The following is a 25462-nucleotide window of genomic DNA, read 5'->3' as shown; positions in this document are numbered from 1 at the left end:
AACGTGTTCACACAACTTTTATTGCTGACGGCCACTGCTGGGGGCTGGGGGAGGTCACGCTGCCCGCCCTCCACCCCAGCCTTCATAGCACGTGGCCAGCCCGCCAACGCTGCCCAGCCACTCGCCACTCCACTGCTCTGCCAGGGCAACCTCCCCGAGCGGCTGCCTGCCATGGCTGGGTGGGTCGATCTGCTTGGGCCCTGCCTCTGGGAGCCATGCACCACCAGGCAGGCCCAGGCCAGGTGAGGAGAACCGGACGGGAGGAGTGGGAGCGAGGCTGGGAGGTCCAGGCCTGGGGCTGCCATGGGGGCAGGAGCCCTGAGGGCTCGCAGGGCGGGCAGGGGAGCATTCAGAAGGGCTGTGTGTGTGTGTGGGGGGGGGGGGCCTGGGGCAGTGTCCGCGTCCTCTCCATGGCAACGTTCATGTCAGTGTTATGTTTCGGAAACAGCTGAGAGTTGGAAATGGAGAAAGCGGAGAAAAGACTCCGAAGTCCCCAGACGGCTTCCCCGCCTCCGGGGCCCAAAGAGGAGCAGCGCCCATTCCTCCTGCCCTGGGCGGAGCCCTGAGTGAGTGCCAGCGTGGCTCTCTCTGCCCTTGGTCTGCCCCCTTCCCCGAGGTTCACCTCCCTGAGGAGGCACAGGAGCCCCGCAGCCCTGCAGCCCAGGAGGCCGGGAACCCGCCCAGCCCCGGAGAGGCTCGCCCCTCGGGCCCTCGGAGCTCTGAGCGTGAAGGTGCTCGCTCTCCTATCTGCAGGCATTCGGGAGAATCTTTAAAAATACATCCAACTCTGTTTCTTAAATATAAAAATAAAGTCAAGTCCACACGCAACTGCCATGACCAAACATGATCGGTGACCCCTGTCTACCGGGTCAGCCCGGCCGGCGCGGTGGCCACGGTCCACACACAGCGCTGCCAGTCGGCGGGAGCAGATGCTGGCGATGCCAACGGAGCATCCTCCTGCCAGGGACGGTGGGCGCTCCGACGAGACCGTCACCACCCGGATGTGCTGGTGTCACTGGGCTGCCGGAGGCTGCGTGTTCTGGGACAGTCTCTGAGTCCAGGTCAGAGGGGCGACAATTCCCGATGTGACCTTCCAGGCCCTTCCCGGCATCTCTTCCTCGGGACACGCCTGTGGGTGTCTCCAGGTGCCACACTGTGGTTCCCAGGTGTCCAGCCTGGGGTTTGGGAAGAGCTGACCGCCCTCCTGGTTTCTGAAGATCTTGGGAGAGCAAGCACACGCACGCGCAACCCACACGTGCACACATGCATGCACACAACCCCAAGCACACACACATGCATGCACACACACACGCACGCACGCACACGCACACGCACATTGCATGTCCGCTGAGCAGCAGGCAGGGAGCGGCGGAGAAGGGCCCGGTGGCTGAGCCAGGTGCCGCGTGGCCGGCCTCGCAGCCTCCAGCAGCGGGTGAGGTAGGCAGGCCGCTCAGGGCTTCCGGAGGCGCACCTCGCTCTGTGGGGGAGGGACGGGTGGAGGCTGAGCCGGGGCCCATGAGCCAGACACGGCGGCTCAGAGCCTCCACTCAGCCCGCCCGTTGGCTGGTGGCCCTCAAGAGGAGGGAAGGCACAGCCATGGCGGCGGGTTCTGCGCCCTGGCGACTCCCCTGTCCCCTCTGAGCGCCACTGTCCTGCCCTCAGCAGGCAGAGCACCGGCCTTCCAGCTCAGACACTGGCCCGGGAAGGGAGGGCTGGCTCAGCTGGAGGGGTGAACCTCAACTTCCTGACACCCCCCATTCTGCCAGGGACCCACTTCCAGTAGGAGAGCCCTCCCTCCTCCCTGGACCCCTCCCCCGTCCCCCAACTGTCCGTGGCCCATGGCCTGTGTGATGCACAGTGCGCCCCCTCCATCCCGGGGAGAGGAACAGCACTGGCCACACCCCCGCAGGCCCACCCCCTGAACTCTCGGACCCCGCTCCGCTCAAGGACGAGGAGCGCAGGGCACCTATCGCGGGGCTGGCCCAGGGTGTGACCCCTGTCCTGTCCCGTCTTCTGCGCTTTGTGACGTGAGGGGCCCGCTGAGAGCGGGGAAGGGGCCCTCTCCCGGTGCCCCTGTGGGCGCTGCCCCGCCGGCAGTGCCCCACCGCCTCACCTCCATCTTGCTGTATATCCAGGGCAGGAGCTCCGTCACTTTGGTGTACACGCCAGGCTTGTTCCTCTGGCCGCAGCCTGTCCCCCAGCTGGTGACCCCTGCCAGGTACCAGCGGCTGTTCTGCTCGCAGACCAGGGGCCCCCCACTGTCCCCCTGCAGGGAGCACACGCATCAGCAGAGCGGGGAGGGGCCTTGTGCAGGAAGCTGGTCACCCGATTCCCCTCTGATCAGCACCTCCGCCTCCCCCATGGCCTGGGCCCCCGAGCCTGAGCCCCCCGGAGCAGCTCACCTGGCAGGAGTCTCGGCCGCCCCGCAGGTCCCCCGCGCACAGCATCCTGGGGGTGAGGTAGCTGTCGTAGACCAGGTAGTCGTTGCACTTCCTGAAGTCGATGAGGCCGACCTGCACCTCCCTCAGGAAGGGGGAAGTCTTCTCTTCAGGGAGTGCGGGGGGGGGGGGGGAGTCAGATGTCAGCTTCCGGCCTTCCAACTGCCCAGGACCCCAACTCAGCCCCTCGGTGTGGAAGGCACCATCCCCGGGGTTGGCCGCCCAGACATGTGCACACACACACACCCTCACGCCAGACACAGCTCACGACACATGACAGAGACAGACGGACACAGACACGCAGCCTCTCAGTCTGCCTTGCATGCTGCACGGTGCTTTTCCGTGCTCAAAGCGCCATCGCCCAGGGCCCTCCCTTGGTTTCCAGTAACTACGAGCTGGAAGAGGTGTAGCTGGCCCATCTGCAGAAGGGACCGGCCAGTCACCCAGCTGGTCAGCCCGGGAGCCGAGGTCAGAATGAGCAGCTCCCCGGCCAGGCACACTGAGCAGGGGAGCCCGGCCGGCATCTCATGGGGGGCGGACAGGCCAGGGCAGTCCCCTGCGCCTAGAAACAAACCTACAGAGCCAGCATCAGACCAGGCCGCTCCGGGGCCGCGATGGGCGCTTCCTAACCTGGGCAGGCACAGGCGCAAGCAGGCAGGTCGCCATGCAAACGCCGCACCAGCACCCTCCCACCAGGAGGGACGGCCGCCGCTTCCTCGCCAATGGCAGCTGCAGACCCCGTGTGGCCACAGCCCCAGACGAGATGACTCAGGGACCTGATCACAGACCTGCTCCCCGACAGCATCCGCTCTAGAGACAGCTCCCCTGAAACCCAAGCCCCAGGCCCTGTGCCGAGTCCTTCCCGATGCCCCTGCTGGGAGGCGCCCTGGCTCTGTGGCAAGTGTCCCACTCGGGCAGGAGCAGAGCCCCCCCTGTGCGGTTCTAGAAGTTTCACGGTGGTCTTAGCCAGAGGGCACGGTCACATGACTGCTTTGACGTACACACAGGTCACACAGTCCCACCCAGGCCCGTGAGGTCAGAGACCCAAACCCTCATTAGCTGGGCTCTTACCTACCTACCCGGCCCGTCACCCCACACACTGCACACACACACACACACACACACACACACACACACACACACACGGCACCCGCACAGGCACGCATGTGCACACGCACACAGCCTAGCACCCCGCCTCTCACCATCTGTCTCCCTGGTCTTTCCAAAGCCCGTGATCCAGCAGGTCTCATTGAGGCTGAAGGTCTGTCCGTGCATGGGGAGGCAGGCCGGGTGGATGTGAGCTGCAAGGGGACCGCACATCACTGGAGGCACTGAGCTCTCGGAGGGGGTTGGGGGGTGTGTGGGGGGGTGTGGAGGGACGAGGGACTAATGTCCCAGGAGCCTTTCCCGGTCCCCAGAGCAGTTCTGAGTCTTCCAGGGCTGGCACTGACCCATCACTTTATTTTTTCTTCCTTTCTTTTTTAATCCTCACCCGAGGATATTTTCCCGTTGATTTTAGAGAGAGTGGAAGAGAGAGGGAAAGACAGAGAGAAATATCGATGTGAGAGAAGCACACTGATTGGTTGCCTTCTGCACGCATCCTGACCAGGGCCTGGGTCGGAGACAAGCCTGCGAGCGAGGTACATGCCCTTGACCGGAATCGAACCCGGGACCCTTTGCTCCACAGGCCGACGCTCTATCTGCTGAGCCAAACCGCCTAGAGCCAATCACTTTACTTGACCCCCGAGTCCTCAGGGTGCTACCAGAGTTCCCCAAGCATCCTGGTGCCAGGGGGCGCCATGTGGGCAGCGGTCTATGCCTTGGACCAAAAAGATCCTGGGTGACGGGGTCTCTACCCCCGAGGGTGGCTCTCCTGCCCGTCTCTCCCTGCCTGTCCCCCAGAGCACGGAGCAGTCGCAGGCTACGTCCAGTGTGATGGCCACGCTGCCTCGGGGAGTGCTCAGCCCGGTCTGGGGGCCCTGCCGGTGGCTGGTGTCCGGTGTCCGGTGGCCGGGGCCCGCGGCTCTCCCTCCGGGTCAGTCAGCCTCTCCCGGCAGGAAGGGTGCGCCCTCCGAGGCTCACTCGCTCCCGCCTCAGAGGCAATGAGCAGGCGCGGCGCTGCTGTGGGTCACTCCGTGCCTCCCCTGAGGACGCCCTTCCTCGGGCCGCGGGCACTGACCACCCCTCCCGCTCCCGAGAAGCCAATGTGCACGGATGCATGTCTGCGTGCTCTCAGCTGCTCTCGTTCACTGCAGCTTCCGGCACCGGGAATATAAATGCTCAGCAAACTTGGAAAGGAGAGAGAAGGAGGGAGGGAGAATGAAGTCTCCTATAGCCCGGCAGGCGTGGCTCAGTGGTAGAGCATCAACCTATGAACCAGGAGGTCACAGTTCGATTCCCAGTCAGACACATGCCCGGATTACAGGCTCTATCCCCAGTGTGGGGTGTGCAGGAGGCAGCCAGTCAATGATTCTCATCATTGATGTTTCTCTCTCTCTCTCTCTCTCTCTCTCTCTCTCTCTCTCTCTCTCTCTCTCTCTCCCCTCCTCTCCCTTCCTCTCTGAAATCAATAAAAACATATTTTAAAGAAATTCTCTTATAAATTGGGCTTTGCACATTGGCATCTAACATACCTGTCTGCCTCAGAGTAAACAAACAAGAAATAAGGGATAGTATCAATTATTTACAAAATATGCAAAACACCATCTCTTAAAATATACTATCCCTATTTTTGCAAGACGGAGTCTGGAACATCGGGAACGGATACACATTCCGCTAATCTTATGGGGGAACTAAGTTTCCCAGTGAGTTTCCGTGAGTTTTCTCCGACCGCTCTGTGAGCGCAAGGTGCGTGGCCTGCGTGTGGCCGACGGGACCGCTCTGATTTCTAAGCCAAGGGTCAGGTCCAGGGTCTGACCCCAGGACGGCCCCACCGGGGCTGTGAGTCCTCTGGGCCTCGCAGAAGGTGGAGATGGCTTTATGGCGTCGGAAAGGCCTGCTCCGGCCCTGCAGACTCGCTGCCCCTTTCCCGTGTGTACGGGGCAGGGCAGGGCAGGGGCACCGCAGATAAGGCTGGAGGGGCGGGAGGAGGACAGAGGTCTCGCCCACAGGAGGCTGTGGCTCAGGCGGGGGTAGCTCTGGGTCAGGCCCGGCCAGCTAGGCTCCACAAGGTTCCCTCCTCCTCACCCCGCCCTGCTGAGCTCGCTCACTGCTCTGACTCACCGCCCGCCTCCGGAGGTGACGTGCAGGAGAGGCAGCTGACGGGCCCAGAGCACAGGCACGGCCGGATGGACCAGAGCCGCCCAGGCTCCCGGCAACCCGGCCCGCTGAGCCAGCCTTCCTCGGAGAGCCTCCCTGTCCCGCCTGCCCCCACTGGGCCCATGGCTCCCCCCCCCGAAACCCCCTGGCACCCCACCTTCAGCCCCCTGGCTGTCTGCTCCATTTGCACTGGCAGCCCCGAGCCCACCCGAAGCCAGCACTCCGTAGCCGCAAGCGAACGACTGAGCGAGTGCATTCGTGCGTGGCACCCTCCTCGGTCCCCGAGAACTTCAGTGGCGCTTCCTCGGGGGCCCCATTGGTCCTTAGCCCCACCGCATGGCAACTGGCTGTCGGCATCTGACTCCTAGGTGTCCCCACGGGCCAGCCCCGCCGCCCGCAGCTGAGTGGGAAGGGTGTTGCCGGGGAGGGGGGGGGCGGTCGGACCGCCGGGCGGTCCTGGAGCTGCCGCCACAGCCCCCTCTCCTCCATGGAAACTACGCTGACGACAGACCTGCCCGCAGGACCGGCTGTGCAGAGCCAGCTTGATCACGGCTGCCACACGCCTCCCAGTGCCTGGCCCTCGAGAGGCTCCGTGACTAACGGGGAAAACATGCGACCTGTTTGTTGGGGATCCTATGATAGCGCACCCAAGCCCTGGCCTGGCACCAGCCTGCATGTAAGCTGTGCCATCGGGCAAACTCCTTTCCCACCTCTGGGCCTCAGTTTCCTTAACTGTAACACAACGATGTCCCCTTAAGTGCCCTCTGCGCCCGACTCCACACACTGAAGCTCTGCCCACCCCATGGGTCAGCAGATGCGGCCAGGGCGAGGGCTGCGATGAGCCCGACTGGTGTGCCCGGCGTTGACTCACGCACCGGACAGGGCCAGGGGCTTGGAGAGGCGCATGAGGGCGATGTCGTAGTCGTCCTGCTCGTCAGAGTAGTTGCCGTTGATGATGATCTGGGAGATGGAGGCCGCCTCGGGCAGCTGCTGCAGGTTGTTGGTGCCGGCGTACACCTTCCAGCCCTCCAGGACCTTCTCCCGGGTCCTGCAGGGGCCACAGGGGAGCATGACCAGTCACCTGCCCGCCAGCCCCCCGCAGGGCGGCGTGTGCTACAGGAGCTGCGCTGCGGGCCCCAGCTTGGCGGCCGGAGGACGGGTGACGTGGCCTCCGGAGGCGCCCTGTCTCAGCTCAGGGCTGCAAAGCAATGCCCCTCGCCCCCAAGCCATCCCGAGCCTGCACCTGCACCCTCCAATGGAAAGGGAGGGGCCGAGCAGGATCTCTGGGAGCAGTCACCCCCTGTCTCCTCTGCACGCCCCCAAAGATCAAGTCAGGGGGCAGTACACATCTCAGTATTACTGTCCTCAGTAGAAGCAGAGGTCTAGGCAGGACAGAGTGGCCGCTGAGGACTCACTGCTGGGCAGGGTGCCCGAGGCGGCTCTCCAGCCGTTCCCTGCCCGCTGCTCATGGACACGCCTGGCTGCCACACCGACCCCTCCCCCAGCCCTCAGTTCCCCAGACAGTGTCCGGATTCCCCAGGCTCCTCTCCTGTAAGTTCTGGTTCCAGGAACCAGCCGCCAGGAGCCCAGCACCTGGCCTTCAGGGCAGGCTCCTCCTGTCTCCTCGCTCTCCCTGGGGCCACCAAGCAAAAGCATCGCCTGAGGCTGGGCCAGATGCAGAACAGACGCCCAGGACCAAGGGCCCCTGGAGAGGGGAGGACGGCCTCACACCAGCCCTTCCGGTGACCCCGAACCCCACAGCCTCGCATCACCTGCCCCTCGGCACTTACACAAAGAAGCAGTGGGCAGCCGTGAGCACCCACTGGGCGTCGATCAGCGTGCCCCCACAAATGTGGGTGGTGCCGTAGTGCAGGCTGACTTGCCACGGCCACTTGCTCTCGGGGGCCAGTGCCCCTCCCACGATTCGCCCCGTCATGGCCCTCAGTCCGCAGTCTGGGGGAAGCAGAGAAGACGACCCGTGAGCGCTGCTTCTCTCCGAGCCCTGCCATGCTCCCTGGGCTCAGGGCAGGCTCGGGCAGCCTGGTCCCGAGGGCACCCACCCACCTGTGGGCACCACTCTGCCCACTTAGTCTGATATGGCTCAGTGTTTCCTGCCAAGGCAGAAGCCCCGTGGTGGCTAGCTTCCTGGGACCACCCAGCAGGAAGTTTGATCCCAGGCAGGTCCCTCTTTCCTCTGCCCCCTTCACTCTTCCTCAATTTCAACAAATGTCCAATAAGTGCCTGATATGCTGGGCCTGTGCCGGGCATGGTGGCGGGCATCGGGGTTGCCACAGGACATCTCGGGGCTGCTGTCAGGAGCTCAAGAAGCAGATCAATCTCCCATGACCCTCAGTTAATAGGTGCTGTGCTGGGATCGCCATTCCCTCCCTGAAACTAGCGGAGACATAAACTTCCCACGATGCACAGGTGGCGTGGTGCCCACGTGGTTCCTCCGTGGGTCAGTTCATGCTGTTGGGGGCCCTTCATCCCGGGGAACATTTCCCGGCATCTCCTGGAGTGAGTCATCCCCCCAAAACCGTGGACAAGGAGGGCAGCCTGGGGGTCTGTGCAGATGGGCTCTTTCCTCTTTCGGGGGACAGCGTGGGAACCAGTGTCTGGGTGGCACTCCGTCCCTAGCACCGCGTGCCCGGCCTCCTCAGAGGAGCACCCCACCTGGCCATTGCTGAGAGCACAGTCCTCTCGGGGACCAATGACCAGCTTGGGCTTCGGGGTCAGACCCTAGGTCAGACCCTAGGTCAGAGGTCAGCTCCTCCCCCACCAGAGGTCTGACCTTAAGCAAGTAAACACTTCCGCTTCTTTTCGGTGAGGGGGCAGTAATAGTGCCTGCCTCCTGGGAATCAAACCTGCTCACGCTTGTAAAGAGACAGCAAGCGCCTTGCACATAACACCGCAAGGGGTGCTGGCTCCAGATCCAGGTTTCTGCCTGTGGCTAGAGGGGCTGTCAGTGGGCCGGCCCTGCTCTCCAGCCGCTGCCCCCACCCAGAACCCAGAACCCAGAGTCCAGAAGTGCTTCTCTGGATGACCGAAGCTTCTGGGCTGAAGTCAGGGAAAGAGAAGGCCGGGCTGGAACTGTCCAGGTGCCTTCCAGGAACCCTGGCCTTGAAGTAGGCCTGCTGGCTAAGCCCCTCTTCCTGGCAGACCCCAGGCCAGCCATGGTCCCCAGAGAGGCCCCACCTCTCTGCCCGGATTCCCACCCCCACAGGCCACAGTCAGGAGGAGGAGCATCTTCTTACGGGAACACTGGAGAGAGACGTACCGCTGGGAAGGGCATTCAGATCTGAAGGAGGAAAGACAGAGGTGGGAAAAGGGCACATTAGCCACCTCTTCCAAGAAGCCTTCCCTGGTTGACTCGTGCTCAGCTCCTATCCCATTTCTTTTGCACAAAAACATGGAGATTCTGACCTTCTCCTTCGTGGTGGGAGGCCCCTCCAGTGAGCTCACCAGGATGGAAACAGCTCAGTCAAACCCTCCCCACTCTCTCCACCCCTCCCCCCCCCCCCGCCCCTTTCCAGTGGTGGTTGCACACATTGACCAGATTCCCATCCTCTGAACTGGTGACTCTGTTGTCCCAGCTTCTTCCACATCGGAGCAGGCAGCCTAACCCTCCTCTGGCAGGTTCCATGATGCTCACCAGCAAAGGTGCCTGCAGATCACCTGGCACAGAGCAGGCACTGCCTGACACAAGGCAGGCACCGGGAGCAGCCGGCTCCTTTCCCTCCCTCCCACCCCTTCTCTGGGAGCCTTGCTTCTTCTCTCATCTCCCCTCTCCGGAGGTAGACACCGCCAGCTGGTGGAGTGCCCCAGGCGCCCTCTCGGTGGGGTGGGACCGGGTGGGGCCGCAGTGCAAAGCTGACACCTGATGAGGAGGTTCAGGGGGAGGCCATGCCCCCCGGGTGGGCCCCTGCTCCTGACTGCAGGCCCCTGGCACTTCCCCGCTGCTGCTCCCCCGCCCCCAAACCCTGCAGCAGGGTTTACTCCAAACAGCTGGCTGACTGCTGGCCCCCAAACTTACTCAGTGTCTCTGGCAACCAGGTAAACTCTGGGGACACCCCTGACCCCATGGTGCTCTCTGCACAAGGAGTCAGGGGGCAGGTGGTGAATGAGTTCCAGTGCTGAGATGCTCCTGACACTCACATGGGCTCCCGGAGGCCGGATCTCAGAGAGGCCCCGGGAGAGGGGCTCCCTGACGTCACAGCCCCTGACCCCCTCACCCCCGCTCACAGCCAGGCAGCTGGCCTGCCGCCTCACCTGTAGAGGCTTTCCTGGAGGGTGGAGTTGTATTTGGAGATGGAGAAGCTGCTGGTGACGCCCCTGTAGGCCACCTCGCCTGTCCGGTAAGCACTGCAAGGGGAAAGGGGAGAGGGGAGAGGGGAGAGGGGAGAGGGGAGAGGGGAGAGGGGAGAGGGGAGAGGGGAGAGGGGAGAGGGGAGAGGGGAGAGGGGAGAGGGGAGAGGGGAGAGGGGAGAGGGGAGAGGGGAGAGTGAGCCCTCGGGATACAGGGTCCTCTTCCACCCCCTGATGGTCCTGGCCTGCCCTGTTGATGGGGAGGGTTGGGGGGCAGGGGCTGTCAGGCTCCAGACGGTCTGACCCCACCCACCTAACCCCAGCTGCCCCCCTAGCCCTATAGTTGGCCCAGTTGGGATCACGCCCAGTGTGTTTTCCGCCAAGCCCTGCAGCCTCGCCCCGCCTGGGAACTTGTTGGAAGTGCAGTCTCAGGCCCTGCCCCAGCCCTCCTGGACCAGGGATCTGGTCCTGGGTTGGAACAGGCTCTGTGGGGGACCCTGGCGCTTCACCTGAGACACGTTGACCTGGCCCTTTCCACCCGCACTGTGACCCGTGGACCCGCGGTAGCGGCGCCTCCCTGGACCTGCAGACCCAGACCCGGCACCTAAAGACTCTCATCAGCCCTGGCTGGTTTGGCTCAGTGGATAGAGGGTCCTATGGACTAAAGGGTCTGGCTTCAATTCTGGTCAAGGGCACATGCCCGGTTGCGGGCTTGATCCCCAGTCAGGGGGCGTGCAAGAGGCAGCTGATCCATGATTCTCTCTCATCGTTGATGTTTCTCTCTCTCTCCCTCTCCATTCCTCTCTGAAATCCATAAAAACTTACATTTTTTAAAAATGTCCATGGTCTCCTGACAAGATCATCCAGACTCCCCTTCCCAGGTGGGAATGCTGAGCCGGAGGCAGGGACAGAGCTGGGTCTAAGTCCTTGTCCCCCAGCCTGGCTTTCTAGCAGCTTCTTCCACAGAGAGCCCTCAGTGAGGTCCTAAGCTCTTCTCCCCACAACCTCACACACATGGACAGACCCCAACATTACTTGACTTTAAGACACAGACCAAGAGGGAGCATGGAGGTGACCATGTGGCCTGCAAACTGGGACCCCAGAAGGTCACAGCTCCCCCTCCCCCTCCTCCCCCTCCTGGAGTCAGCCAGAGATTCCCATGCCTTTCCCTGGCCGCACCTGCCCACTTCACTCCCATTTGGTGAGTTCAAGCCCGGCCACCCCTGCCACAGCGCAGAGTCCACTGAAGGGCTGCACAGCCTGAGCTTCCGGGTCCCAGAGGCGAGAAGCCTAGACCTGCCAGATGCCTGTGCCCTCAGGGGCTGCAGTGGCCACTCACTGTGAGGAAGGGCATGAGGGGCAGAGAACCGCACGAGTGGGTCCTACTGCAGTGCTACGGGCTGGCCTCATGGAAACAGCTGGCCCAGACGTGTGCGGCCCAGGGCCCCCGAGCTAGTGCCCTCAGCCCTGGTCCCCAAGAGCGATTTGAACATGCGATCTCTGCAAGGCGCCTGAGCTGTCCTTGCAAAGAGCTGAGCCATCCCTGAAGCTGGAAGGACCCCGGGTGTGGGGGAAGGGTTACCTCTCAAAGCCCAGCTGCTGGCAGGCCTTCACCGAATAGGAGCTGTTCCAGCTGTCGCTGCAGACGGGGACCCACTGGTGGGAGGAGCCCGAGTAGACTCTGAGCAGAGACTTGTCCCAGTCAAACCTCACTGCAGGGCGAGAAGGGCAGAGGGGCCCTCAGCACCCAGGAGGCGCCACGTTTGGGGGCATGAGCTGAGTAAGGCTCTGAGAGGCACCTGTCCTGAGACCCCTTGCTGAGGCCTGAGGAATGCCCGGGAGCTTGGCCCCGGAGGTGAGGGGCACCAGCCAGTGCTTAGAAGCCCCTGATGCGCGGTGAGGGCAGAGGCAGGGCAGGGGCTGGGGCGGGGCAGAGGGCTCTCCATCCAGCAGGACCTGGGCTATCACTGGGACAAGGGCAGGCGCTGCCAGGAGCTGTCACCCCGAGAGGCAGTGACGTGCCCAAAAGAGAGAGTGACAAGGGGGGTGTGATCTATGATCCGACCGTGTCCTCACTAGACAGGCTCAGTCACAGATGGACATGGACATGGGCAGGACACATGTAAACGTGCAGGCAGAGTGGAGGGGCCCTGCCCTCACAGTCGTCCATGTCGGGGCCACACACAGTCAGCCTGCAAAAGCCACTGAGAACCGGAGCTCAGCACCACCTCTGCGCTCATCTAGGCCGGCCACTAGCAACGTGCCTCCATGAAACCACAGGGGGTGTCAGAGGTCACGTGCTGGGCAAAGAGGAGGGGCACATAGGCTAACGCCCAGAGAAGGTAAGCGATTTGCCTGCATCACACAGCACTCAAGGCCAGGTTTCAAACACAAGCCTCCGGGACTAGAACCCAAATCCTCCAATTCACTGTCCATCACCTCCCATTCGAGTTTGCAGTCACCGGAGTGTGCACACACACACACACACACACACGCACATGCATGCACACTCACGCACACACACATGTGCACTCACACATGCACACTCATGTGCACACATGCACGCCCAGCCTGCTCACCGCAGCCCAGCTCATCACTCTTCAGCTTGCAGTCGGCCACGCCGTCGCAGCGCACAGCGTGCCGGGGGCAGCTCTCCGCCGCCTCCTTGTACTTGATCCTCGTGTGGCCCCTCCAGAAGTAGACTGGAAAAGATGAAGCACAGAGCGCGGTCACCGCCAGCCCCACGGCGAGGAGACACGGAGCAGCCCAAGGCCTGGGGTTCTGAGACACCGACCTGCAATCTCTCTCGAACTCTGGGGCTCTCGTCCCCCATCTGTATGGAGAAAAAGGCTACTCAGGAATGTTCCAGAATGCGCCAGAAAGCTCCTGCAAGCAGGGCAGCACCAGGCCGGCTTGAGCAGACACCCAGAAAGAGGGGAGAGAGAGGGAGGGAGGTGTGGACGTGGGGACGGCCCCGCCAGCTCCCTTGCCTGCATGCCGGCCAGAGCGGTGGCCAGGGCACCACTCCTCCGGCCCCAGAGCCCCTCCGAGCCCCTCGGCCTCCGTGCCTCTGCTCTGCAGGGTGAGGCAGAGACATGTCTAAGCACCTGCCTGCGCTCCGCGGAGGGCCTGCGGCCTCAGGAGCTCCTGGATGTCCTGTCTCCTACACTCGGTTCCTGCCCCACGACTCGTCGCTGTGCTTTTAAATATCTTCCCACTCAAAGAGCAACTGGAGAGGCTGGTGCCCAAACGCACACGCTTCACAAACCGTCTCCGCCTCACGCTGACTCCCCGTCTCTAACCTGACTCCACACCAGAGCTGTCAGCCCTCCGCCTGGACACACTGGCCCTGGGAGGCCAGGGAAACCGGCCCTGACTTCTCACCCACCTGTCCTGGCCCTGACCCTACTTCCCCACCCCCACCATTCTCTCCATCCCCCAGGGTGAAGGTCACCTGTTACCACAGGCTGAAGGTCACTTGTGACCCCAGGGTGAAGGTCACTTGTGTGACCCCCAGGATGAAGGTCACTTGTGTGTCCCCTAGGATGAAGGTCACTTGTGTGACCCCAGGATGAAGGTCACTTGTATGTCCCCCAGGATGAAGGTCACTTGTGACCCCAGGGTGAAGGTCACGTGTGTCCCCCAGGATGAAGGTCACTTGTGTGTCCCCCAGGATGAAGGTCACTTGTGTGACCCCAGGATGAAGGTCACTTGTGTGTCCCCCAGGATGAAGGTCACTTGTGACCCCAGGGTGAAGGTCACTTGTGTGTCCCCCAGGATGAAGGTCACTTGTGTGTCCCCCAGGATGAAGGTCACCTGTGTGACCCCCAGGGTAAAGGTCACCTGTGTGACCCCCATGTGAAGGTTATCTGTGTGACCCCAGGTGAAGGTTATATGTGATCCCGGGGGTGAAGGTCACCTGTGTGACTGCTCCTTCCAGGTTCAGATGCCAATCCCTCCTGATCTGCAGGATGTGCCTCTCCTCCAATGCCCCACTGCCCTCCCACAGCCTGTGCCCTGGATGGGCCATGGTCCCCTTGATATGTGGGGAAAGCTCTGGGTGGGAGTCAGGCCTGGGCTCTCGTCGTGACCCCCTCCCTGGTGCTGGCAGGACTACGGGCCAGAGGACTCGGGCATGCGGGAGCACGCGGGAGCTATGCCAGGAGGCTCTTCCTAGGGCTCTCCGTGGATGGGGGGGTCCCCTGGAGGTGCCTGTTGCAGGAACAGGAGGGAGAGTGGGCAGCAAGCCCCGAGCCCTGGACGAGGTTCATGTGGACCCACGTGGTGGGCTTACAGGCACCGTGACAGCCATGCCTCCACCTCGTTGGGCCGGTGGAGAGTGAGACTCAGGAAATTACTACCCTGCTGGGTCACCAGCTGGGCAGGCGCAGAGCCCGTGCTTCGGCAGGTCTGCATGGCACCGAAGCCGTGTTCCAACCAGCACACGGCCCCCCATCATGGCCCTCGCTCCAATGGCCCTGCCCCCATCCTCCCACCGCTGGCCCTGAACAGCACCCCCAGCCCTCCCTGCATTCCAGCTCTCTCACCCTGGCCAGGTGCCCCCACGCGACACATGGGGGCTCTCTAGGCACATGAGGCAGGTGGCAGGGTGCATGGAGAGAGGGAAGGGCTGCTCACAGAGAGAAGGGTGCCCCCCCAGGCCCACTGTGCTAGGTTCGTAGCGGACCCCCTGACAGAGGGCCCGGGACATGTCCTGAGTGTCATTTCCAAAGAGGGGAACTCCTGAACCCAGAACAACTTATCTCAGTGACAGGAAACGCCCGGAGACTTCTCCTAATCGGGGCACTCGTGTTTGTTTTGTAATAACCAGCTTTTCCCCGTGGGATGTTGTGCCAGGCCTTGTGCCATATCTCACTGATTCCTCATCGCCCGTGAAGTCTTTACGAGACTTTCCTGGCCACGTAGTAAGTTGAATGAATGGATGAATGAATGAGTGAACGAATGAATTCCATCTCATTTGAAGATGCAGAAGCTGAGCTCTGAGTGGCGCACCAACCTGCCCAGGGAGCGGCTCAGGGGGAAGGACAGGCCGGACGCCCAGGCTTCGCTGACTCCCCACACTCATAACCGGGCTTCAGGGGGGCCTGGGGCACCGTGTCGGAGGCCGTTTGCAGCGGTGGCCTAGGTGTTCCTGCTGTGCCCAGCACCCCCACCATGGCACATGCCCCCCGTGGTGCACCCCCCACAGCACCGCCCCCCCCCCCCACGGCGCATGCTCCCCGGCCTGTCCACTCACAGAGCAGGATGAGGGAAGCCACCAGCGCGATGAGCAGGAGGACGCACCCGATGAGCGGCAGCCGCTTCTGGCCTTCCTGCCAGAAGAACTTGGGGGAGCGGGCACCTAGGGGCAGGTGGCAGTGGAGGTGAGGGTGGGAGGGGCCTGCCCTGTGGGGCCTGGCTGGACCCCGTGCCCTCGAGATGGGCACCCGACCCCCCTGTGCAGCCTCCACAGTGACTCCCCCTGTGGATCTGCTTTCCAGCCCCTCCCCACTTGCCCCAATGCTCGCTGTCGGGTTTGCATGAATGACTCCCTCTGACCCCTCCCTGCCCAGTCCCCTGCTGCCCCTGACTGTTCCCTTCCTCCCACACACGGCCATCCAGGGCGCAGAGGAGGAGAGGCGAGCCAAGGCCCCTTCTCCTCCTGCAGCTGGCCCCTCACCTGGGGTCTCCCCGGCGGCCCTGGTGGCTGGTGCTGATGTGGCAGGAGAGGCCCGGATGGGTGTGGCCCCCACGGGTGTTGCTCTGACCAGGTGCACTCTCCTCGGAGGGGATGCTGTGGAGGCCGGCCTGGCAGACGGCGACCTGCCGGACGGCGACCTGCTGGATGGCGACCTGCCGGATGGCGACCTGCCAGACGGCGACCTGCCGGAGGAGGGCTTGGAAGGTGATGCCCGGGCTGGAGTCCTTGCCGGGGAAGCATTCTGAAATGGAGCAAAGGCGCCCTCAGGTTGCATCCTTGCCAGCCACCCAGTTGCAAGCCCTCTGAGCTCCAGGGAACCGCTCTGAAGCAAGAGGCTGGAGGAACAGGGCTGGGGCAGGGGAGCAGGGCCACCCCCATGGGGCAGGGGGGGGCAGGGCCAGGGCAGGGGGGGCAGGGCCAGGGCAGGGGGAATATGTGGGAAGACAGGAGGGTCCAGGGATGGAATGAGCCCAGAGTCCCAGGTCCCTTCAGTCTCTCCCTGTCCCAGGCCCTGCAGAGGTGGGCAGAGGGCAGTGCCATCTGCCTGGGGCGTGGGGGCACCTGCTTTGGCTCCACATGTCTAAGGCCCCTCACAGGAGAGGCAGCTGGGCTGGCTCCTCCCCCGAAGGCGGCCAAGAGCTGTGGTCCACATGGAGGTGGTAACCAGCTCTCCTGTCCCCTCCCCTCCTCTCCCCGCACCGGCCCCTTCCTTCTGTGTGTGTGTTAGCCTGTGACACTGGTCTTACCATGAGCTGTCATCAGAACGTGTGAACGGCACAGCTTAAGAAAAGCCCTGACTTGCCTTACACCCCCCACTCTCAGTAACCCCAGAATTAACACAGCACGCACACACACATGCCCTCCCCCCCCCCCCCCCCACACACACACGCAGGGGTAGCAGGCAGGCAACGGCACAGAGGGACACAGAAAGGCAGGTGCAGGGGGAGGAGAAGTTGCGGACAGGGCTGAGCCTACCCCCACCCCGTAACCTCACTCAGCTGCGGGCGCACTCATTTACCCATAGTCACCGAGGGCGGGGGGGGGCGGGGGGGGCTCTAAGTGCTTCTGTGTATTTCCTCGTCTTGTCACCAGAACAGCCCTGAGGTAGGGATTCTCATCCCCATTTTGCAGAGCAGAGCGACTAAGCAACATGACTAGGCTGGCGGAGCCCCGCGTGAGCCCAGGAAGGCAGGTTCTGGGGCCCTGCCCTGCCCACTGGGCGGCTGCCTCTGAGAGGGCCGCGTGAGATGGTGCAGCTGGGCGCTGCCCCTGGAGACCCGCTGCGCCTGTGCCTGCGCCCTCCCATGGCTACATCTGGAGGAGGGAGCCTGGCGGCCAGGCTGTGGGGAAGGCGTGTGCAGCCCCTCTGGCCTCAAGCTCTGGTCTGCACGACACCAGGCCCTTCACTGGTTTAGGCCCCTTCTCACCTCCCTCTGCCCTATGGAGACCTCTCCACCCCCCTCACCATCCCTGCCTCTCAGGTCCCCTCTAGAAGTCCCCAGAGCACAGGGGAAGCTGGGAGCTGACCGGCCCAGGGGCCACACCTGCTCTCACTGTCATTTCTTCGGTAGCCGCAGGAATGCGGGGCTCAGCCTGCAGGTGAGCGGAGGGCACAGGGTCCGGCCCCGCACCTGTCCCCTCCCTCCCTGCCCTCGGAGCTGGACAGCCCTGCACGCTCACTCAGCCCACCAGCTAGTCGAAGCCCTTGGCATGCAAACACCCAACCCCAGGCAGCAGCGGCATCCCTCCCAGGCAGGCGGGTTGCATTCCATTTTATTTATTCTCTCTTCTAAGAGTCAGAGGTCGCTGATGTGGTCACTGCCTCATGTTTGTGGAGCCTGTGGGGCAAATTCAAGGAGGAGCTGCCGTCCTGACCCCACACGCCGGTGAACGCACGCGGGCCTGATGCCCAGCAGTGGCAGGGACACACTCACGTGTGCTCAGGAACCTGAAGGGCGGCTGCTTGCCACGCTGAGCCCAGGGGACCAGAGCTCGGCCCCCTCCCTGGGCTGTGTAGGTTCCAGAGGATGAAAACACATCAGCCCCTGGAGGCCCACAGGGAACGGGACTGGGGGGACAAGGAGAGCAGGCGAGGCTGTGTGGAAGGTGGCGGGCAGCTGCTGACCACACGGGAGCCAGGCGGCAGGCCGATCCTGGGCCACCAGCATGACCTGTGTGACCGTGGGACAGCCACTTAACGTTCCCTGTTCTTGTTCTCGATCTGGGGAGTAGGACGGGTGCTTCCGAGGGTCCACTGAGGTCAGCGGGAGAGCCCTGCCCGCCTGGCACACGGAAGCTGGGCCGGAGGGCCATTCCTCTCCCCCTTTGCACCGGCACCCCCAGCGCCAGCGAGCTGAGCGGTGACAGCCACGGGGCATGACCAGAGGGCTGCTGGGTAGTGCCAGCTCAGCTTACGGAGATGTGAGGGTGGCAGACTAGGCCAGACTAAAACCCTTTGCACTCGTGCTGGCCGAACCTTGGCGTCTGCCTGGGACCTGGCATGTGGCCGTCTGCCTGCCAGGCCTTGGTCCCCGTTCTCACCCTGAGCCTTCCCCGGCCTCAGGGAGGGAGCTCCCTTCCCTCAAACAAGACAATGCTAGGAGCCTGGTGGTGTGAGACCTCAACTCGCTTCCATGTCTCGGCCTCCGGGGCCCTCCTCCAGCCCTGAGGATGGAAGTACCTTTTTGCAGACGAGCAAACCCGACGCAGCGCGGATGCTCAGAGTTACAGTCAGGAGTTGAGCCCATGCCCATGTGCAGCCGAGGCCCCTGCCTTCTCCCGTCAGCAGCCGGAGCCCGTGCCGGGCTCACCTGCGTTGGTGCCATGGCTGGAGGATGGGCTGGGCCTCTGAGGGGTTGGGAGCACCTCGAGGAGCCTAGAGGGGGGCTGGGGTTCCCATTGAGATGCTGGTCTTGTGAACTTGCTGGTGGAACCAGAGTTGGGCCTGGTGACCTGCCAGGCTGGGCCAGGCGGTGCACGGAGTGGCAATATCGGCCCCAAGCCCCCGGGAGGCGGCTGGGACTCTGGCGGTGGCTTAGCCCCCACGCCGTGGCCTCCTTGTATGTGGCGAGCCAGTCCCTGCGCAGAGCATCGCGGTGGCCGGCGGTGGTGACGTCAGGACTTGGCGGCTACCTGCTGGGTGGCAGGGGTCTGTCTATCTGTTTGTTAAAGATGCTAGAAATGCATTTAAATATGACTTCTCCGCCCTAGCTGGTTACCTTGGCAGGTAAGTTCCACTTGAGAGAGGCTCATGCCTGTGTGGAGCAAGTCCCGGCCCCGCCACAGGGGCCGCGGGTCGGCGTGAGCAGCCGGGCTGAGCACGTGTGGCCGATGGAGACAGCAGCCCATCGGGTGCTTCTCTCGGTCCCATTTCCACTTCCTGGTGGCTCTTTGTGGGGGAGAAGCCCATTGTACAGGTTTTGAAACTGAGGCCCAAAGCAGTTAGGAATGTTAGGAATGCCACACCCGTCTCAGGGGCGTGCCAGAGCTCGGGTTCTAACCAGGAGAAGCCGAGTCTGGACAACGGTGCCCAAGGGGCCCAAGTGTCCCTTCATTTCTGTGGGGCCTACAATTTGCTGTGAGCGTCCCCCATTGTTTCACCCGATTCTCACAAGGCCCCTGTGGAGCATGCCTGACGCCCTGAACTCAGCGGTGACCTTGTCGGGCTCTCAGAGTCTCTGACTGCACCTGAGCAGGACCCCACGGCCTGGTCCTGTCGCCCCATCGCGATGGCAGGAACAGAGAGCCAGCCCCAGGAGAGGGGGCTGGGGCAGGCAGGGCCTAGAGGAAGCTCCGAAGACTGGGGAGGCGGAGCAGTGGGAGGGGAAGCGGGTGGTGGGTGGGCACTGGGCACGGCAGGGGCACCAGGAAGGCAGAGGCCCTGGTGCTGGGTCTGCCCACTCTACCTGCAGGCAGCCCACGACCCACCCACGGCCTCGACCAGCAAGAAACAGGGAGGAGAGGCCTGGAAGGCGCCCTGGGAGACAGTGGGACATGGAAAATGGGACTGATCTTGAGCTCAGCCCCTGGGGGTCCAGAGGGGTGGTGAGTAGCCCCCAGCCAGGCTCTTTAAAACCATTGGCTCAGAGCCTCGGAGCTCAGTGGCCCGTTATAGTCTCCCAGGGTCTGGACGTGTCGGGTGTGGAACTGGGGGGAAGCTGGGGGTGGGATATGAAGGGCAAGATCCAGAAAGAGCCAAAGCCCTGTAGGCCCCTGCCCAGAAGCACTGGCACCATGGTGTTAGAGCTGGTGAGAGGCAGGAGGGGTGTGGGCCCCAAGCCCCACAGGAGAACTGCCCGGGGGGACTGAGGGACAGCAGCCACAGCGGCCACAGCGGCCACAGCAGCCACAGCAGCATGGAAGGGCTGTCCAGGCCACAGGGAAGCACCTGCCGGGATGGCCGGGGCTCCAGCCCCAACTCTGAAGCTCAGCTCAAACCCCAGCAGGAGCGAGGAGGAGTTCCCGTGTTCTGGGACCCCGGATAGCAGACTCCGCAGCCATCCTTTCCCCCTCCGCAGGCTGCTGCCCCCCGTGAAGTTCAGCCCGCGTCAAACCCACAGCCCAGGAACTCATTCCCTCTCCTCAACTCCTGGAGCCATGCCTCCCTCCCAGAGGCCAGCTGCACCTCTGAGCAGATACCTTAAGCCTGAGGGGAAGAGGGGAGGAGACATCTCGTTCAAGGTGTTAAGATTCCAGGGCAGAGCCCAGCCCAGGCCAGCCCACCTCCGAGCCCTGGCCAGTGCACAGACAACCAGGAATGAGGCTCAGATAACAACTCCTGGGCCGGAGCCCAGGCTCCCCCAACCTGCCTGCAGCTCCAGGGTCCTCACCTGCCGGCTGGGCAGCATGTGACAGGGCGCAGTCAGACAGAGGTGACTCCAGCACTCCCTGGCCCCGCATTGCCAAGCTTTCCTTCCTGGCCCTGCCTGTCCTGCCCATGCCCCCAGCCGGCCTCTGTGGTGACTGCCTGGGGGACACATCATGAGCAGGACTCCCCAGGCTGCTCCCAAGCGTCCCACTCAAAACTCACCCAGCCCCTCAAGGGAGCAGGCGGGGCAGGGCCCCCAGGAGGCAGGGGGTGGGAGGGCTGGAGAGAGCGGTGACTCTTTCCAAGAACTTTCCTGGACAGGAGCCAATGAGGATTATTCTTCCCATTTCACAGACAAGGAAGTAGAGGCCCAAACCATTGATGTGCTTTATCCAAAGTCACTCAGGAGTATCTTGGCGCCCAGGAGGGATGAAACCCCAGGCGCCTTGTGCCTAGCTCCCTGCCCTCTGTCCCGGTTCCCGCCTCCAAGGTGAACGGAATCTGTGGTTCCCTGTGGCAGACTCTGCCCAGAGGCCCTACCTGGTGGGGGATGGGAGTGAGTCGACAAGCCCCTCAGCCTGTGTGGAGGGGCTGTGCTGAGTGACGTCACGGCCCCCAGGCCACAGCCATGGCCTGAGCCCTGGGCTCTGCGTGTCCCGGGCCCCTAAACAACGTCCACCTGCAGGAGCGGCTCCCACGCATCTTTACAGCCCGAGGGCAGGTCCATGGGGCCTTGCAAGTCCAGCCCATGCCCTGGGGTCCCCCTCAGCTTCAGCCCAGGGCAGGCTGGCACAGGCTGGCAGAGCCCCAAGGGCCTTGCAAACTCTCTAGTCCAAATCTCTATCCTACTGCTGAGCCAGCTAAGGCCCAGAAACGCAGTGGCATCTTCCGGCTCCTGCCCCTGGGCTGCTGCCTGGCGAAGTGCTCGCCCACTGCCTGCTGCCCACTCAGCGTGCCAGGCAGGCCCTCCCCAGACCCAGGCCCTATGGCAGCTTCACTCTCCCAGTGACCCAGAGCGTCGTGGGTGTTCAAAGGAGTGGGCACAGGCAGGGCCCCAGGCCGACCCCCCAGCGCTCTGGGCCAGGCGGGAAGAAGTGCCCCCCGCCCCCCAGAGACACTGGGGGTGCCAGGAAAGCTCAGGGGCCCCTTTGATGGGACCTAACAGCCCCCTCGCCCGCAGAGCCCACTGCAGTGTGGACTGGCCGGGACTGAACAGACCTCGTGGCGCTGACCACACTGGATGGGGCAGATCATGTTTCCCATTCTCACTGCTCAGCCCAGGACCCACCACTTTGCTTGCTCTCCCCTCCCTGGGCCGAGAGAAACCCCACCACCGTGGGCTCCCTCCGATTCCCAGCCCCTCCCCCGCACCAGCCACCGTGTTAACTCCAGGGTCTCGGTCAGCCTGGAATCGAACGGGGCCCCAGACTAGGAAGTCAGGGCCAAGAGGCTTCTTTTCTCCAGGTGTGGGGGCACGGGGCCTCTTGCTTCAGCTACTGCGCTCCTGTGCGACCTGCGGGGAAGTCACGCCCCTCTCAGCTCCGTGATCTGTGAAACCGGGGGCTGGACAGCCAGCCGCCTCCCGGCAGGGTCCACGGGGCATCCGGGGTGCACGGCGGGGCCTGGGAGCCAGGTTCCCAGGTCAGGGCTTGGGGTCCCTCGCCCACTTCCAGCAGAGAAGAGCCGTTTCCAGTTGTGGGCAAGGGCTCCGCCTCAGCTTCCACTGCCAAGGCGGTGCCTCTGCCACCCAGAGCACGAGGGTCACCGCAGTGTGGCGCCTCCTACACACACGGGAAGGCCAGACTCAGGGCACCTCCTGTCCCTGCGTTCGTTCCCTCACTTTTCTTTCTTTCTTTCTTTTTTTAAATATATTTTTATTGGTTTAAGAGCGGAAGGGAGAGGGAGAGAGAGAAAATCAATGAGAGCAAATCATTGATCAGCTGCCTTCTGCACACCCCATAGTGGGGACCGAGCCCGCAATCCGGGCATGTGCCCTTGACCAGAATCAAACCCAGGAACCTTCTGTCCACAGGGCGATGCTCTATCCACCGAGCCAAACCAATCAGAGCCATTCACTCATTTTCATTCATTTACTATTTGTTCATTCATCAAATCGTTTAAAGACATCGAGTGGCCACTGCTGCCACGCAAAGAGCATTGGGTGATCTAGGAACTTGCTGCCTCAGTTTCCCCCAGGGGCCTCCCTGTCGATGCTGGTATATGATGAGGCTCCCTGTCAGACAAGCCAGCCCCCAGCTGGTGCCGCCCAGGCCTCCCCTTAGCTGGCAAAGCCCAGGGCTCGGGGTTCCTGGCTCCCCTTGTGCCCCCACCCAGCACCCTGGACACCCAGCTGGGCACAGTCCACCTCCACGGCCGTGCACAAGAGGAAGCTGTGTTGCCAAAACAAGGCACTTAGGTTAAGTGGCTATTGTTACATCAGCTGCCTTCCTGCCCAGCGCCCGCGCCCCCACACACTCCCACACATCCCAGTGCCCCGGGCCAGCACAGGACGAGGCGGGGGCGGAGGGCGGAGGGCGCAGGGGGCAGGGGGCAGAGGGCAGGATGGCACCATGACGACAGGGACAGAGGTCGGAGGTGAGGACGCGTGCCTGCAGGATGTGCGGCGGTGCTGGGTCCTGAAGGTGCCTGCACTAGTTTGGGGGACGCCGGGATCTGAGCCTGCTGGTCTGCCGTCTCGGTAACCTGCCGGCCCCGCTGGGGAGGCGCCTCAGCTGAGCCCTTCCCGGGCCCTCCAGCCCTTGTCCAGGCCACGGCGCCACGGCCTCGGGCTGGCTGGAGCCCGGCCACTTTAAGAAAATACCAGAAAGTACAGGAACGTCCACTCTGCAAAGGAGCCTTCCGTCATGGTCCACGTCGGCCTCTCTTTAATAAACGTTCACTCTGCGAGCTCGGGGAATGTGCTTATTTCGAAAAAACACCAAGTGCACACTTTTAAAAAACCAGTGCACACCGATAGGGTGCACCTGTCACCCCGTTCCCTGTGGTCAGGGGGCCTCCGGGGGCCTCCAGGGCCAGGTGTCCAAGCCTCTGATTTGACGGCGGAAAAACACAGTCATGGAGAGAAGGCCGCCCACATTATTACAGGAGCCGGGACCAGAGCGTAAGGGTGGTGACAACAAGACCTGCTCTATGAATCCATCGCTGCCTGCCCCTGCCCCTGCCCCTGCCCCTGCCTCTGTCTGTCTGTCTGTCCCCAGCGATGGCAGACACTATTCTAAAGGAGCCTCCAGGTGAACTGTTCTAAGACCCTCAAGTAAACACTGTGTTACTCCATGTTACAGAGGCCAAGTCACAGCTGAGCTGGGACGTGGCCCGTGCTCCGCCACCACATCCCGCAGCTCCTCCTTTGAAAACAGAGGCTCCGAGAGCCTCTCACCCCTTTGCCAAGACCCCCCGAGACCCTCCCGACCTCACAGGCGCTGCCAGGCTCCGGCCGCAGCCGCCACCTTCCTCACAGCCCTGGGCAGAGAGAAGCCGTGGTGGGCGCTGCTCTGCGAGGAAGCCTGGCCAGGAGGCAGGGCCTCGGGGGGCAGGTCCCCGGCCGCCCCTCTTCAGTGCCATCAGTGTTCACCCCCGGCAGCTCCCCCTGCGCCCCCCCCCCCCCAGCTCCTGTCTGGGCAGCTCTGCCTTAAACAGGGGTACATTTGAGAAACTTAAGTAAGGAAGTCGGGGTGCACATCTTCCATTCTGGCATAAGTTAGCGCAGCCCCCCGAATGCACATGGCGCCCCCCTCTACACACCATCGACGCTCGCTCCACCATAATGAAAAGCCTGCTCTCTGCCCTGCGCCCCTCCAGTGCCCTTCCGTGTGGTCCCTGGCCCTGGACAGGTGCTGCCCAGTCCGATTGCCCCGTCACCCTGCCCGGGACGGGCCCTGCCCCCTTCGGAGAGCTCACCTTCCCCTGCTCTGCGTTTAGGGACCAAAACGTTAGACCCAGCAAGTCACCAAGGACCAGGCTGGGACTGCGGGCGCAGCCCCCTCACGCCCCAGATGAAGCTCCGTTTGAGCTGAACATCACCCTCTGCTTCCCAGAGACTCCCTGCTCCCACCCCCTCAGTAAGAGCAAGAGGAGGACGGAAGGAGAAGTGAGACCGAGGAGGGTTAGAGCTCCTGAGGAGCGTCCCTCCGGGCAGAAGGGGGCCCAGGTGAGCCAAGTCTGGGAGCCTGGTGCGCACAACCGACCAGCTTTCCCACGGAGCACTCGCTGCTCCCCTCCCCCGCCTCCCCTCCCCCCTCCCTCCCCCAGCGAGGAGAGGAGCCTGCCTGCAGCAGGAGGGCTGTGGACAGACCCCAGGAGGCCCCCAGGCATGCAGCCGACTCCACCCCACAGTAAGTGCCCCAGGCAGGCGGGAATCCCCTGGGTCTGAAAAGTACACCGTGAACCGTGGAAGGGCTAGGAGTCTGGGAGGATGGCCAAGACAACCCAGCAGCCCGCTAAAGTCCGAGGCTCCGTGAGTCTCAGACCAGCAGAGGTGACACCGAACAGCATACGGGTCCTGGCTGGGTGCTCCCAGGCCACAGGGGCCAGCCCGCACCCAGCCACACAGCCCGGGTGCTTCCGATAGACCCAGGGCCGTCTCCTCTCCTCCCTGGGAGGGTCTAAGGGGTCTTGACCTCAAGCAGCTTCTCAGTAGAAAAGGCACCTTCAGTTCCCCCACCCGTGAGGCCCCCAGGGGGCAGGGCCCCGCCCGCCTCCAGCCCAGCCCTGCCTCCTCAGCGCCAGGAGGTCTGGCCCGCGGCCCAGCGACTCACCGGGCGGCTGTCCCTCTCCATGGCCTCCCCGGGGATGAGGCTTCCAGGCTCAGCTGATATCAATAAGAAGGTCCATGCTGGCCGCTGGCTCCTCGGGCATGTGGGGAGAGGGGGCTGGAGGCCGAGGGCCGGCCCGCCAGGTGGGGTGGGGAAGCCGGTGAGTGTGAGGTAATCCCAG

General features: G+C 63.3%; 1 protein-coding gene across 4 annotated transcripts; it reads right to left on the bottom strand.

Annotated features, from left to right (window-relative positions):
* On the bottom strand, positions 1-25462 carry TMPRSS13 (transmembrane serine protease 13). Of its 4 annotated transcripts, none has more exons than XM_036324176.1 (14): positions 25285-25462; positions 15682-15943; positions 15259-15363; positions 12796-12834; positions 12581-12703; positions 11584-11713; positions 9966-10058; positions 8951-8994; positions 7487-7649; positions 6572-6744; positions 3641-3739; positions 2403-2540; positions 2114-2266; positions 1-1477 (listed from the first exon to the last, which is right to left on the bottom strand). In XM_036324176.1, exons 1-14 carry the CDS (start codon positions 25303-25305, stop codon positions 870-872), a joined length of 2151 nt encoding a protein of 716 aa, XP_036180069.1. In that variant the 5' UTR covers positions 25306-25462; the 3' UTR covers positions 1-869. The 4 variants fall into 4 exon arrangements, with proteins under 4 accessions (XP_036180069.1, XP_036180070.1, XP_036180072.1 ...); XM_036324179.1 differs by having other exon boundaries at positions 1306-1477; positions 2403-2545; positions 25285-25461; XM_036324177.1 differs by lacking the exon at positions 12796-12834 and having other exon boundaries at positions 25285-25461.

This window comes from Myotis myotis, unplaced genomic scaffold (assembly GCF_014108235.1).
Source record: "Myotis myotis isolate mMyoMyo1 unplaced genomic scaffold, mMyoMyo1.p scaffold_m19_p_10, whole genome shotgun sequence".
Taxonomy (NCBI): domain Eukaryota; kingdom Metazoa; phylum Chordata; class Mammalia; order Chiroptera; family Vespertilionidae; genus Myotis; species Myotis myotis.
The sequence above is the reverse complement of the archived record's forward strand: the minus strand, read 5'-3'. Positions and strand labels throughout refer to the sequence as shown.

Coding starts and splice junctions, on each gene's coding strand:
- TMPRSS13 (XM_036324176.1), bottom strand. CDS start 25,305: ATGGAGAGGGACAGCCGCCCG. Junction 12,704..12,795: donor GAGTTCGAGAGAGATTGCAG/GTCGGTGTCTCA, acceptor CATCTTTTCCAG/TCTACTTCTGGAGGGGCCAC. Junction 11,714..12,580: donor GAGTGATGAGCTGGGCTGCG/GTGAGCAGGCTG, acceptor CTCGCCCTGCAG/TGAGGTTTGACTGGGACAAG.